This window comes from Mirounga angustirostris, unplaced genomic scaffold (genome assembly GCF_029215605.1).
Source record: "Mirounga angustirostris isolate CCGP_5_RB_7025 unplaced genomic scaffold, mMirAng1.0.hap1 SCAF_2, whole genome shotgun sequence".
NCBI lineage: Eukaryota > Metazoa > Chordata > Mammalia > Carnivora > Phocidae > Mirounga > Mirounga angustirostris.
The window spans coordinates 142888334-142903526 of NW_026991710.1; the positions used below are offsets into that span (position 1 = coordinate 142888334).

A 15193-nucleotide genomic window follows, 5' to 3' on the forward strand; every position below is an offset into this window, starting at 1 on the left:
TGATACAACATCTTGTTTGGGGAGAAATATATAAGCCAAATCTTATGCTTCTCACTGTGACAGAATCCACAGTGAAAGGCTGACTGCTTTAGAGCAGACTGAAGTAAACAGAATGAGAGTGGGGAGGGGGGAGAAAAGAAGAACCTGGTGACCATGTGTTAAATGGATTTCAAGTGTGGGGATGCTCAAGACAGACAGATCAACTAGGTTTACTAGGAAGAACTGTCAGTTTGGAGCTCTTATGGCACATGATCATTTCACCTGTTATCAATTTACATATCTCTACCCAGGTTTATTTCCCCTTATCTTCCTCTTCCTGTCTCTTCTTTTTTATCCTACTATGTGTTATAGAAATTGCAAAGTAGAGCACACGGGAGCCACAGCAACATTTAGAAGAACTCAACATGGTCAGCGAACATAATCTTTAGTTTTACCCAGAAAGAAAATGTTTGCACTTCAGATCTCAAAAATGAGTGACAGATTCTCCCAGAGTGCCTCCCCGGCTTTGCTGGTTCCCTTGACTATGCCCACAGTTTTATAAGTAGTTATCCTTAAGCCTATCTTTGACTGATTTGATTTGAATTTGCTTAAGAATGTGCTGTATATTTGCTATTTTGAGATTTCATTGCTCACCAATAAATGAAGTAATCCTTAGAGGAATTTTGTAAGGATAAAATCACATAATGCATCTAAGGCTTCTAACACAAACTTCCAGTTAATAAATGACAGTTATCATCATTACATCCTTTTATTAAGTCTCCAATTCATCAAAACAAAAAATACAGAATCACACAACTTTACCTCTGCAATGTTCTTTCCATGCTTTCAAGCAGGCAGTTAAGGCTACCATTTCAACTCGAAATTTCACTGAGTTACTTTTACATGATTTCAAAAACTCTTCCAGGTTCTTTATTCCAGAGTTTAAGTTTTCTTTCATTTCCTCCTCAATAGAAAATGACAGAACACTCCATTTTTTCTCCTCTTTCTCTTCTTCCTTAGCAAATAACCTCTTTTTATTCTCTCTAGTAATTATTTCAGCCTTGGTCTCCTGCCCAAAAAGGGGGGGGGGAGCGAAAGCATATCATAAAACAAGTTGGAAATATTCCAAGATTAAATTTCATATATGAGACAATATTTTTAAGTGTATATTGGTTATTTTGACCATCATCCCATTCTTGAATAGGAACAATTTTTAGGTTCAGTATTTATTTCTTAAAATTAAAGCCTCTGTTAATTGAAAACTTATTACAATTAAATTTAATCACTATAAAGCCTCCGCAGATAATTCTGTAGATTTCTGAGTTGTATAGATTATAAATCAAAGAGTAAATTAATAAAATTGGAAACACCAGGCCACTGTTTTCTCATGTCTCCTGCATTGGTTCTTGCTGCTCTCTCTAGAATGGATTTTCCTCTTCCATTCTTCCATGGTCACCTCCCTGTCTCCTACTTATCCTTCAAGATATTTCTTCCATGAAGCCTTTCCTAACTCCCAAGCCTAACTCATATATTCCTTCTCTGCCAGGGCATCTCTCTATCAAAGTACTCACTACACATACTGTAGTTATGATTTTACTTGTCATACCTCCGATCTAGATTAACTTCCTTGAAACAGAAATATGCTATAGTTGTCTGTATGTCTTAAGCACAAAACATTTAGCTTGTAATATTTGATAAGTGAATCAGGAAAAGTGAAAGCAGATGAAGGAAAGGAGTGGATAGAAAGGAACAACATAAATACAACTGATTTGCTTTATCTAGATAAGCTTTTCCAATGGACTTAAACTCAATATGGACCCTCTTTACTATACTTTTACCAATCTGATTTATTAATCTGCAAAAACAAATTAAAGAATTGTATTCACAAGAGAATTCTATAAACCTTCCACTATTCTGGTTAGTCATGAAATTAATATATAAATTTTGTCTACAATGAAGTCAATATTAGTTGTCTGCACTTTCTCAGTACTTAATTCTAATCAACATTATTTGAGGTTTCCCAATGTTTTAATCTGCCAAATGTACTGTTCTATGTTAACTCAGCATGGTTCTTTCTCAATAAGACAAGGGTGACCTTGGCGCTTTGCCATGCACAATGCTTATTATATCCTGAATATGCAGACTTATTAAACGGTTGCTAGAAGAGCACATTTATGTAGTACTGAGAGTGTTTAACTCTAATGAGATAATTTATTTAATTTCTAATAATGTAAAAGAAAAAATGGGATTTTTTCAGTCTTCATACCTTATACTATGTAATGAGAATTTTTGCTGCAAACTTTCTATTTTATAACATCGCCCTAAAAAAAAAATAGAAACTTCTTTGTAGCCCTAAATGAAAATGGAAAAGTTGTAATTGGATGATTTCACCAACAATAAAATTGACTATGAAAATAAAAAGGAGGTTGTCACTACAAGGAGAAAAACAATGACCACCTACCTGGGCTCAGAAAGGCTGCTTTTTAGCTACTAAAGCAAAAGTGCCCATTTCTGCTTGGACTTTTTAAAAAATGTCAGCTTTACTGAGTTATTATGGAAAAATATAATTGTAAAATATTTAAAGTGCACATCATGGTGATTTGATATATGAATACATGTAGTTGAATTTCCCCCATTGGGTTAAGTAACCCACCCATTACCTCACACATTTATCTTCTTGGGGGAGAAAACATTTAAAATCTACTCTATTAGCAAATTTCAATGATGCATTAGAGTGTTATCAACTACAGTCACTATATTTTACATTAGCTTCTCAGACACTATTCATAGCTGAAAGTTTGTATCTTTTTACCAACCTCTACCTATTGCCCCACCCACCCAGTCTGTGGCAACCATTTTTCTACCCTCTGCTTCTATGAATTTGACTTTTTTTTAATTCCACATGTAAGTGATAACATGCAGTATTTATCTTTGTCTGGTTTACTTCACTCAGCATTGCCAGGTTATCCATGTTGTCACAAATGGCAGGAATTCCTTCTTATGGATAAATAATATTCCATTGTATATGTATATATCATATCATCTTTATTCATTCATCCATTGATAAATGTTTACACTGTTTCCCTATCTTGACTATTATAAATAATGCTGCCATGAACATGGGAGTGCAGATAATCTCTTCCATAGCCTATTTTCATTTCCTTTGATAAATCCCGAGAAGTGGATTGCTAGCTCCTATGGTAGTTCTATTTTTAATTTTTTGAGTAATCTCCATATTGTTTTCATAGTAGCTGCACATTTACATTTCCACACACAGTACATAAGGGTTCCCTTTTCTCCAAATCCTTGCCAACACTTGTTACATCCTGTCTTTTTCATGACAGCCATTCTGACAGGTCTGAGATAATATCTCATTGTGGTTTTGACTTGTATTTCCCTGATGACTGATGATGTTGAGTACCTTTCCATGTACCTGTTGGCCATTCATATATCTTCTTTGAAAAAAATTCTATTCAGTACTCAGTCCATTTTTAAAATCAGATTGTTTGGTTTTGGGGGTTTTTTTGCTATTAAGTAATATGACTTCTTTAAATATTTTAGATATTAATCCCTTATCAGGTGTATGATTTGCAAATATCTTCTCCCATAGAGTAGACTGCTTTTTCATTTCATTGATGGTTTCCTTTGCTGTATAGAAGCTTTTTAGTTTGACGTAGTCTCACTTATTTATTTTTGCTTTTGTTAGCTTTGCTTTTGATGTCAAATCCAAAAAAAAAAAAAAATTTCATAGCTAAGACCAATGCCAAGGTCCTTACCCCTGTTTTCTTCTAGGAGTTCTGTGGTTTCAGGTCTTTTATTCAAGTCTTTATTTTGAGTTGATTTTTGTGTATGCTGTAAGGTAGGGTCTAGTTTCATTCTTTTGCAGGTGGCTGTCCAATTTTCCCAACACCATTTATTAAACTGTCTTTCCCCCCCATTGCATATTCTTGCCTTTTTCTTGAATTAAGTGTATATGTGTGTTTCTGGGCTCTTTATTCTGTTCCATTGATCTGTATATCTGTTTTTGTGCCAGTACCATACTGTTTTGATTACTACAGCTTTGTAGCATATCTTGAAATCTGAGATTATGATACTTCCAGTTTTGTTCATCTTTTTCAAGATTGCTTTGGCTATTCAGGGTATTTTGTGGTTCCATACAAATTTTAGGATTATTTGTTCTAGTTCTGTGAAAAATGTTGTTGGTAGTTTGATAGGGATTGCATTAAGATTGTAGATTGCTTTGGGTAGCATGGACATTTTGAGCACAGAATATCTTTCCATTTTTTTGTGTCACCTTCAATTTTTTTGTGTCACCTCCAATCCATGAGCACAGAATATCTTTCCATTTTTTTGTGTCACCTTCACTTTCTTTCATTGATGTTTTATAGTTTTCACAGTACAGGTCTTTCACTTCATTGGTAAAATTTATTTCTAGGCATTTTGATGCAATTATAAATAGAATTGTTATCTTAATTTCTCTTTCTGCCAGTGTGTTATTTGTGGATAGAAGCACAACAGATTTCTGTACATTAATTTTATATCCTGCAACTTTACTGAATTCATTTATTAGTTCTAACATTTTTTTGGTGAAGTCTTTAGAGTTTTTTTTATATATAATGTCATGTCAACAGCGAATAGTGAAAGTTTTACTACTTCCTTACCAATTTGGAGGCCGTGTATTTCTTTTTCTTGCCTAATTGCTCTGACTAGGGCTTCCAGTACCATTTTGAATATCAGTGGTGAGAGTGGGCATCCTTTTCTTCCTGATCTTAGACAAAATGCTTTAAGATTCTCACCTTTATCATTATATAATAACTTTCCTTATCTCTTAATACAGTCTTTGCCCTAAACTCTATTTTCTCTAATATAAATATAGCTACCCCTGCATTTTTTGGCTTCCATTTGCATGGAATATCTTTTTCCATCCCTTTACTTTCAGTCAGTGTGTGTCCTTAAAGCTGAATAAAGCTGAAGTGAATCTCTTTTAGACAGCATATAGTAGGGTATTTTATTATTATTATTATTATTATTATTATTATTATTCACTCATCCCCTCTATGTCTTTTGATTGGAGAATTTAGTCCATTTACATTTAATGTAATTATTAATAGGTATTGACTTACTATGGCCATTAACTTTTTTCTGACTGATTTACAATTCCTTTGTTCTTCTCTTTTTCTCCTCCTTTGTGATTTGATAGCTTTCTGTAGTGGTACACTTAGATTCCTTTTGCTGCTTTTAGTGTATGCAGATCAGTCTCTTTTAGGGAAAGACTGGGAATAAGCATTTCAGTCTGCTGCCTCTGTGCCCTGGGGGGGATAGTCAGGATATAGTCTTGTGGGTCCTGTGGATGCAAGTTTTGTTGGCATTCAAAGCTAGATGTTATGAGGGGCCCTTTCTTCAGGTGGAACTCAAAAGTTGGGGTGCCAAACCAAAAATCTGGTCCCAATCCTTTCCTCCTGAGAGGAAAACTGAGGCTTGTGAGTTTTCTCCCAATTGTAGGTCTCTGCACCAGGGATGGGGTTTATAGGGAGTGTATGTCTCAGCCTCTTCTACCTGTTTCATTGTGGGATTTTTCTCATTTGTCCAATGTATAGGAGTTATTTCTCTAGTTTCTGGATTGCTTTCAGAGAGAATTTTTCTATATTTATCTGTAAATTCTGTATGTCTATGGGAGAAGATGAGTTCAGGAACCTCTTATATTGCCATCTTAAACCAGAATTCAAAAGAACTATATTTTTAATTTTATTTCAACATTTCTAAATCTAAGCCTTTAGTAACCTATTGTCTTATATTCTTTTTCAAATACATATACATTTTATTATGTATACAGGACCATATATAACCTTGTATATGCAGGTTAGACTTTCTTACCAAGTAAATAAAATAATCTAAGTGATCATATATAAAAAGAAAAAGCATAGCATGGAAAGAAACTACCAGAGGAACTGAACAAATAGCAACTTAAGAAAAGTCAATAAACAGTTTTAAAATTTGATAGAATTAATAGAACCTACATGTGCCTTTTTGTTCTTGGGTGCAATGACCTTATTCTTTGGCTTGACAGCTTGAGTTACAACAACTTTTGGAGAGACTGATTCTAATGATTTCCCATAAAATCGTTGAAAAACATGATACTTCTGCACAGACCTAAGACAATGAGGATCTCTAGATTTTTCTGAAAAAGAAAGACTTAAAATGTAAAACTACTATATTTTTTCAACAGCATTCTCATTAATTCTTCATACCATCCCACCCACACATGTACTTTTTAGTTTGAAATAGTAATTTAGTAATTTAGGTTTACCTTTGTTAAAGAGGGAATCAAGTCAGGCAAATTCTTGTCTATGGAGTAATTCCTTACCTTATTTAAAAGACGGAAGTGACAAAACACTCTTTCACTGCCTACCTCCTAAAGCAAATATCAGGATGCTACAAAGAATAACAGATTCTGCATATTACCTCTGTTATTTGCCCTATGAATGAGTTTAAGAAGATAGAGGCAAAATCAAGAAGATATCCATCTTGGATATCCTGGCTTCTGGCACTGCTTGACAGAAAAATCCTTACTCTAAACCATAACCACAGAGCCAAGAGCTTGGCAACTGAAAAACACTTTCACTATGGAAAAATCCAAAGACATAGGAAATCCCAACAATCAAGGTCTGATTTACTTCCATACCCAAAGAAAACTACAATTAAGGGGATAATTAAGCTGGTTGATTTTTCTATGTCTGTATCTACATATATCAAATTAAACCATTTTGAGGGATATTAATGGTTAATCTAAAAGATCCCCTCACATCTTGCAGGATCTTAGTAGCTGTTTATGTAAGCAGGCTGATAAGTATGAGCGAGCTTACTATGCACAGTCCTAGATTCTTCTGAAAGTAAGTTTTGTCAACTTGAAGAAGGGTGGAGGTGAGATAGGGGTAGACAAATATGGATGAAGACAAAGGATTAACTAAGGAGACAAGATCCCTAAATCAATCTCTGTTGATCTACTTTTAGTGGTTTCCTGGGCCTCCTTTTGCAGTTCCAACCATCCTGAGAATGAAGGTATATAAAATACTGGCACTCGTTACACGTAATCAACTGGGTAGTGCGAAAGTAGCTGAAATTACTTGAAAGACTATTGCCTCAGTATTATGAACTTCAAGGAATACACAAATATCTTAAACTACACACCATATTTATTTAAAACAGTTTCATATTTTGTGCTGACAAATGCAGTATTGCTGCACTTCCTAGGACATCAGCATTTGTGCTCCTACGACTCAGTAAACAGAGTGGGACTTTTTCATTACCATCTTTACTGACATACATCCAAATATCTTGTAGACTATTATTATTCAAGAAATATAACCTGCAGCTCATGATATGATGATTTTTTATTACAAAATAAAAAGAATGAAACTGATTTTAATTTATTTCACCAGAGTCACATAACTCACCATCAAATTGACACTTCGTCCTGTCATAATCATCACTAAGGGGTCTGTGAGAATGCCAATGCACAAGTTCATCAAATTCCTTTTGTTTAACTAGTGAAGTTACAATAGGATCATCACTATGAGACAAAAAGAAACATATGCATATTTTAAATTTCATGCCTCTAAATAGAACACAGCACAGATTTCATTTTTTTAATATTTTAAAAAATCATAGCCACCTTTCCTCTTTCTGTAATATGATGTGGGTGTTAGAATCCAAAAAGCAGTTTATTAGGTGCTTAAGAACCCAGAATCTACCCCACATCTCTAACAGTCCCATCAACACCAACAAATATTCATTCATTAAGCCACGAATTAACAACATCCAGCGGGAGTTATTTTACTCTAAGATTAAAACCATGTTGATTTTAACCTAGTTAAGATCAAAGACATTGATAAATTTGTTATTAAACTCATTATTTGTTACAAACACATATTGCATCTAATATACTCCATTTAATTTGTTGCATTTCATAGAATCTTTAATGAGTAAGTCATCCATTCCACCCATTTACTGAGACATTTTTGGTCTTATACCTCTTTAAGAAAGGCAAATCTGTCAAAAGGTCACCAACAAACTTATCAACCACTTCACATGACATTGAAATAAATCCCAAATTAGGAATGTTTTCCTTGGCGGTATCTGTAAACAAGTAAAAAAAAAATTAAGACAGTGTCAAATGTGAAACTTTCACATAGAAACATTACACATCATGTTCTAAAACCTTACATTAAAAAACATTTTTCATTGATTTTAATTACATTTATCAATTCCAGACCTTCCCATAAAGCTATTGCCCACATTAAAACATTTTGGAACATAGCAGAGTATGAAGAAATAGGCAGCATTTAGGGATGTTGATAGGTAGGTAGAAAAATAACTGTTTCCTATTTTTAAATGTTTATTTCCTTCATTGTCCCTTATTACAAGGAATTTGAATATGGAACTCTCACTCAGAGACCTCCTACATAAATACTTTTATGGAAATGAAATGTTAAAAAAGTAGGGGAAAATATATGGATAATAATGAAATAATTTGATATCATCACAGTATTTTCTTACATCCTCTTTGATATTATATGTATGTATATATATATGTATCTGCACATATACACATACATGTGATAGATACAATACATATCACACATATATCCTATATATAATAGTGGCTAATGAATGCCTTTTTATTTATATCTGGTTCATAATTCTAGGTAAGCTGCCATTGCTCTGCCCATTATCCCCTTGGTGTTCACTGTTCCTGTGTTTGCCTGACACCTTCTTACTACAGGTCTCTGCAACTCTCTGCCTGAGCACTTTTCTTCTTACAGCCATGTGAAGAAGGCCAGAAGTGCTAAGGATTTAATGCCCCAGAGATAGCCTCAGCCAAAAGTATGACAGGAGTTGCAGGTTAAATGCCCCATCTATCTTGCTCTTCAGGTAAGACATCTCTGAGGTGGTTTGTACAACATTCTAATATTCCCAGTAAAATCTACCTGTAGTTGCCCACAGTGGAAACCTACTCATTAACATGTCCTACATTGGTTTTATTCTCTTCCTGATCTTACCTAACCACTCCCTTATTTGATCTTCAAACCCCTTATTTGATCTTCCTCAAGAGTTTTTGTCTGGTAGAACTTATCTGGACATAAGAGTATATATATTCTTCCCCATATTCTGAAAAATATACTTATATTGATACATCCCAAATTCCCATTAGATTTCCTTCTCACGTTCCTTAGGGGGATATTTTATTCTTCCTGAAATTCATCAAATGGATGATACTATGATGATGGATAAATCAGTTTCTGTATTTCTTTTCTTAAGATTTTATTTTTATTTATTTATTTGTCAGAGAGAGAGAGCACAAGCAGCGGGGGGAGCAGCAGGCAGAGGGAGAAGCAGACTCCCTGCTGAGCAAGGAGCCTGATGTGGGACTCAATCCCTGGGATCATGACCTGAGCTGAAGGCAGACGCTTAACCAACTGAACCACCCAGGAGTCCCAGTTTTTGTATTTCTAAAAATGTTTATATTACTTCTTCATTCTTAAATATTTTAAGAAACATATAATTTCACTATATTGATTTCTATCATTGTTATAGAGGAAGTCTATTATAGACTAATTTTTGTTCCTTTCTAGGTAACTTGTTAAGATACTCATTTTCTATATTCTATAATTATACTATATTGTATCCAGTGTGTGTATTTATCTGTGAGTGTGTATGTTCATATGTTTCATTTATCCCACTTGGGATTCATCATATATCCTAAATGTGCAAATTCTTGTCTTTCCTCAATCCAGGCAAATACCCAGCCATGATCTCTTCAAATATTGTCTAACCCGCATTGGCTCATTCTTTCCTTCTGAATCTCCAAATGAATAAAAGGCATTATATCTTGTTTTTTGACATATCTTTTATATTGCTTCAGCTCTTATTTCTTTTGTTTGTTTTTTTAGGTTTTTTTTGCAGATTTATTGAGATGTAATTGACACATAAGCTTAGGGTGTATAACATGGTTATACACCTCATCTCTACTTTTAAGTATAATTCTTTTGATGAATTTCTAGTTCACACATTCTCTTTAGCAATATCCAATCAGCTTTTTAACCTATCCATTGGCAATATTTTCATTTCTACAACTTTGATTACTTTAAAATATGAATGGTGTTTTATAGAACTTTGTAATTTTCTCATGTTTCAAATTTCATATTTTATTTCTTTGAGCATTTTAAATACACATATAGTATATTCTACTTTTGATAATTACAAAATATGAAGTTCTAGCTCTATAGCTTACAGTTTCTCTTAGATTATTTCCTCTACTGCTTTATAAATTCATATTTGTACTCCTATTTGGCAGAATATGAGTAAAACCTGTATCTTGTAAAACCAGGGTTTATGATATTTTTAATTTTTATTTATTTATTTGTCAGAGAGAAAAAGAGAGAGCACAAGCAGGGGGAGTGGCAGGCAGGGGGAGAAGCAGGCTCCCTGCTGAGCAAGGAGCCCAATGTGGGACTCAATTCCAGGACCCAGGGATCATGACCTGAGCTGAAGGCAGACGCTTAACTGACTGAGCCACCCAGGCGTTCCCAGGGTTTATGATGTTTTTCCTCTACAAAGAATGTACTAGATTCTTCTGATCACTTTAAGCTAATTTTCTGGCTTAGAGTTGTCTTGACACTACTAAGAATAACTGAAACCCCAGATTCTTGGGAGGATGGGCCTATAATTGGAAATCATCAGAGTAATTCATTTTGTATTAGCCAGAGATCCATCTCTCCCTTTATTTTTGGCTCCTGGAATTGCACTTCTATTGTTTTGAGCTTAGCTATGATAATACAAAAAGATGTTTGGTGTGTCTTAGCAGCATTTCAATTGTTTCCCAAAAGAGATTTTTCCCCTAACCTATACTGCCATATTGATAGAAATTGATAGAAACAGAAGTCACATATATCTGGCTTTTTTTTTTTAATTGGCAACAACATTAGCTACAAGCAAAACATATAACTCTTCAAAATTATAGTCATAGCATATTCTCCCAATGATATAGCAAAAGGTAATCTTATTTTTATTTATTATTTATTTATTATTATTATTTAAATGCATAGTGCCAGAAAATTATTTAGATATACAGCATTTAATTAGTAGTGTTTTCAAAAAAATTTCCAGAGATCTGAACTTTATTTCAAATTAATTTAGAGATTTATTACCTTTGATTGGTGATGGATTCTTTTCAAGAAAAGAAAGTTTTGTTGTTCTCAGAGGAAATGGCTTTCCAACAGCAAACTTTCTGACCAACTTTGACACAGTATTCCAGAGATGTTCATAATCTTTCATAATGACATCTCCCAAATTCAAATGTAGGCCTATATAATAGTTAAATGTACTAAATATTAAAAGTCATTCCTATATATACAGAAGCATGCACTTTGACTAAATTCATAGAGTTCTGAAATATTTGTCAGAGTGAAATTTTCAGTGAGTTCCACTCTGCACCTAAAGGAATAAATTACAGCTATCATAACAGTATAATAGATTATGAATATCTATTTTATAAAGTAAAAAAAGGTTATGACACATATAATTTTACAACCAATAAAACTGAATATAACTTATTTTTCAGAGATAAGAAAATTTGTAGAGAGTTGCTAAATTTATATGTAGCTAACTCATTCCTATATTTGCAATGTGTAGGAACCAAATTCTAGAGGTCAAAGAAGCTTCAAGAATACTCAATGAGTTATAGCTCTCTTAAAACATGTGTTTTTTTTTCTTTGACTATTAAGAAACAGCAGAAAATTTATTCTAACAAAATAATTCAAAGAAAGAAAAACAAATTACATATAACATATAAATCAGCTTTGTCTTTGGAAAAAAATTAAAATTTCCTAAATATCTCATAGTAGTAGGATGATTACCTTGATTAGAGTAAATATTTTTAAAAATGTAATGCACATATTTTTTTTTTATATTTTTATTTATTTATTTGAGAGAGAGAATGAGAGAGAGAGAGCATGAGAGGGGGGAGGGTCAGAGGGAGAAGCAGACTCCCTGCCAAGCAGGGAGCCCAATGTGGGACTTGATCCCGGGACTCCAGGATCATGACCTGAGCCGAAGGCAGTTGCTTAACCAACTGAGCCACCCAGGAGTCCCAAGTAATGCATATATTTAAATGAAAATTTCAACTATTAAAATTATCTAGAAATGCCAAATACCCAAACACATATTTTTCGAGAATACTTGAGTATATTAAGTTAAAAATGTTTTAAAATATAACACTCACTCTGACTGCAACTAAATAAAACTTATATACATGTATAAACAAAGATTGAAAGGAAAATAATTGCTATGTTATATGTTGGACATAGAAAAATGATTTTGAAGTTTTAAAGACTGTATAATGTTTATCTCTGGATAAAAGTACAATTATTATAATATACTAAGGTGGTACCTTCAACATTTTCATTTTCATAGTAAAAAGCAATATTCTTCAACAAAAGTTCATCACTTAAGTCCGAAAGGTGAATTAAATTCAGATTCCAAAACTCACAAATGTTTATATTACTTAGGATGAAATATTCACACCACTTTTCCTGAAAATTAGATATAAAACCAAGTCATTGACAATTGTTATATTAACAATAAACTATAATACAACTTCAAATGCATCAATAAACCAATGAAAGACAAGGTGGCAAGGCTATTCCAATTCTTATTAATATAAGTCCTTTCAGGCTGGATAATGATGAATGCTTTATTTCGTAAAAGGTTAGATCATAAAATAAAACCAAACTGGCCAAAAAATTAATTCAGCATAATTCTTTATTCTGAATCATAGAAATCTGTGTTTGACTCAATACAATTTTTTTCTCACACAAATTCACAGATGTAGTCCCAATGCTACAGAAATACTATTGTTTTCTAATGTGCCTCTGTTCTTTACTGAGGTTTTAATGTTTTCCGAGTCTACTTTCAGGTCAAAAGAGGATTTAAGAAATAGCATTTGATTGTTTAGGGGTCTAGAAGATGCTGAATCCTTCAAACTCAAAGATTCCCTTCCATCTACATTGGTGTGCACCTTCTGAGTTTATAATAGTGAGGCTACGTTCATGCCTAACACAGAATGTCTTCATGCCTAACACAGACAGAATGTCTTCACTGGCCACACTTAGTTCAGAGTTGAGTAGACATGAGTAAACAACCTTAGTGAGTGAGAGCTTAGTCATCTTTTCCGTCAATGATAGTGTTTGGGGAATTAGGTTCAGTGGGGGAAAACCGAGGCTTCTCTGCTCCACACTCCCTCGATGATAAAACCAAATGCTTTCCAAATGTGAACAATTTATTTATCTATATTGATGTGGAAATAGAACCCAGAATTATCCAACACAAATATAACATGAGTAAGCTGCATATTTTATTCTAAACTTCCAGAAGTCACATTTTTTTAAAAACAAGCAAAATTTTATCTTATTTAACTCAACATATCCAAAGTATTATCATTTCAATGTGTAATCAATATAAAAATTTTAACAGAGTAGTTTACATGTTTTTCATACTAGTTTTTTTTTAAATCTGGTGTTTGTTTTAAGTTTAGAACATATCTCATTTCAGACTACTACATTCCACTTGTGGCTATGGGCTACTGCTTTGGACAACATAGCTCTAAACAGATGTTAGGGAGATTGCCCAAGGTTCATGAAAAGTCGTAAATATCAAGGTAGGATCCTCCTACCTACAGTGTAGTTTTAACTACAATAAAATACTAAAGAGCTCTCCACAGAGCCATAGAACAGTGGTTCTCCAACTTCAGCAGGAGCCTCACCTGGAAAGATTGTCAAATAAAACACAGATTGCTAGGTATCATCCCAAGATTGATTCAGTAGCTATGCGATGGAGCCTAAGAATTTGCATTTCTAACAAGCTCCCAGGTGATGCTGATGCTGTTGGTCAAGAGAACCATACTTGGAGAACCACTGCCATGTAAGGATCTCCCCACCCAATCCTTTCCCATAATACCACTGAGTAAACAAATGGTAATATGTGAATATAGTACAGCAAATATTCCTCATTTTATTAACTTCAATTAAGAAGTGCCTCCATATGGTCTCCAAGTGTCACTATTTGAGTAAACATGAAACTCTCCTTTCAAAGTTTGCTTAGTTGCTTTCTCCAGAGACCTCAGAATATGCCTTTTATTGTAAAAATTTCAGAGGCTACCTGAATTTACACTTCCAGCTACTGGGTGCTACCAAAATGAAGCATGGAGGATAGAAAAGACCAGAGGGGTGCTTGACTATGGGATAATCAGCTGTTTCCCCTTATCAAGGGAGCAGAGGATGGTGGGAAGGGCACAGATTTGGAAGCTGGACAGAAATGCAGTTATCTCCCACCTTGATCATTTATTAGTTGTGCTAATGGGCCACTTAGGCTTTCTGAACCCAAGTTTTTCAACTATAAAATGAAGACATAAGAGGAGTATTGTTATATCTTTATGAGGTAATATAGGTAAAGTACACACATAAAACTGGTGCAAAATAACTAGCAGCTATTTCTATCATGTCCGCAATCCATGCCATCCTAATTGAAGAATGATGTTTTCTATCAGCTAAAACCACAATGTCTTGCAGAACCATCTTAGAACACTCCATAATTTAGAAAAACTTTGTAATATCCTTTCACCTAACTACTACTGTCCATAAAAATTGTTTATAAAACTCTTTATAAATGAAAGTTTTCATTTATATGAAACTTACATACAGAGCATTCATCTAAAACTGTAAATCAATACCACATTACATTCATACCATTCAGTAACTGAGTATATGTAATTCAACCTACAAAAAGTTGACAAAAAATCAAATATTATCTGAGAAATAACTTTACAACAAAACTCGTAGCACAATAATATTGATGTTATAATGCATTATTTCAATATCTGACATGTCATATCAATAGGTTTAATGTATTAGTCTGACATGACTTTTATTGAAATGTCTAAAGTAAATTAGGGGTGCCTAGGTGGCTTAGTCCGTTAAGCATCTGCCTTTGGCTCAGGTCATGATCTCAGGGTCCTGGGATCAAGCCTTGTCTCCAGCTACCCTGCTCAGCAGGGAGTCTGTGTCTCCCTCTCCCCTCTCTCATTGTCCCTCTCCCCGCTCATGCATGCACTCTCTCTCTTTCTCTCTCAAATAAATAAATAAAATCTTCAAAATTAAAT

At 33.8% G+C, this 15193-nt stretch overlaps 1 protein-coding gene across 25 annotated transcripts in view; it reads right to left on the minus strand.

Annotated features, from left to right (window-relative positions):
* The window catches only part of DDX60 (DExD/H-box helicase 60), a 202919-nt gene that overhangs the window by 159613 nt on the left and 28113 nt on the right, over positions 1-15193 (minus strand). For 24 of the 25 annotated variants that reach the window (XR_010409612.1, XR_010409627.1, XR_010409613.1 and 21 more), the window contains 6 exons: positions 12428-12569; positions 11187-11342; positions 8010-8115; positions 7434-7549; positions 5997-6157; positions 802-1048 (listed from right to left, as the gene is read on the minus strand). Coding sequence is in view for 8 of the 25 variants with exons in the window: in XM_064585252.1 (XP_064441322.1) it covers positions 802-1048; positions 5997-6157; positions 7434-7549; positions 8010-8115; positions 11187-11342; positions 12428-12569 (928 nt within the window). In the remaining 17 variants the exon portion in view is untranslated. Of the gene's footprint in view, positions 1-801; positions 1049-5996; positions 6158-7433; positions 7550-8009; positions 8116-11186; positions 11343-12427; positions 12570-13178; positions 13886-15193 lie in introns of those variants that run through there. The other variant, XM_064585258.1, reaches the window with a different exon arrangement.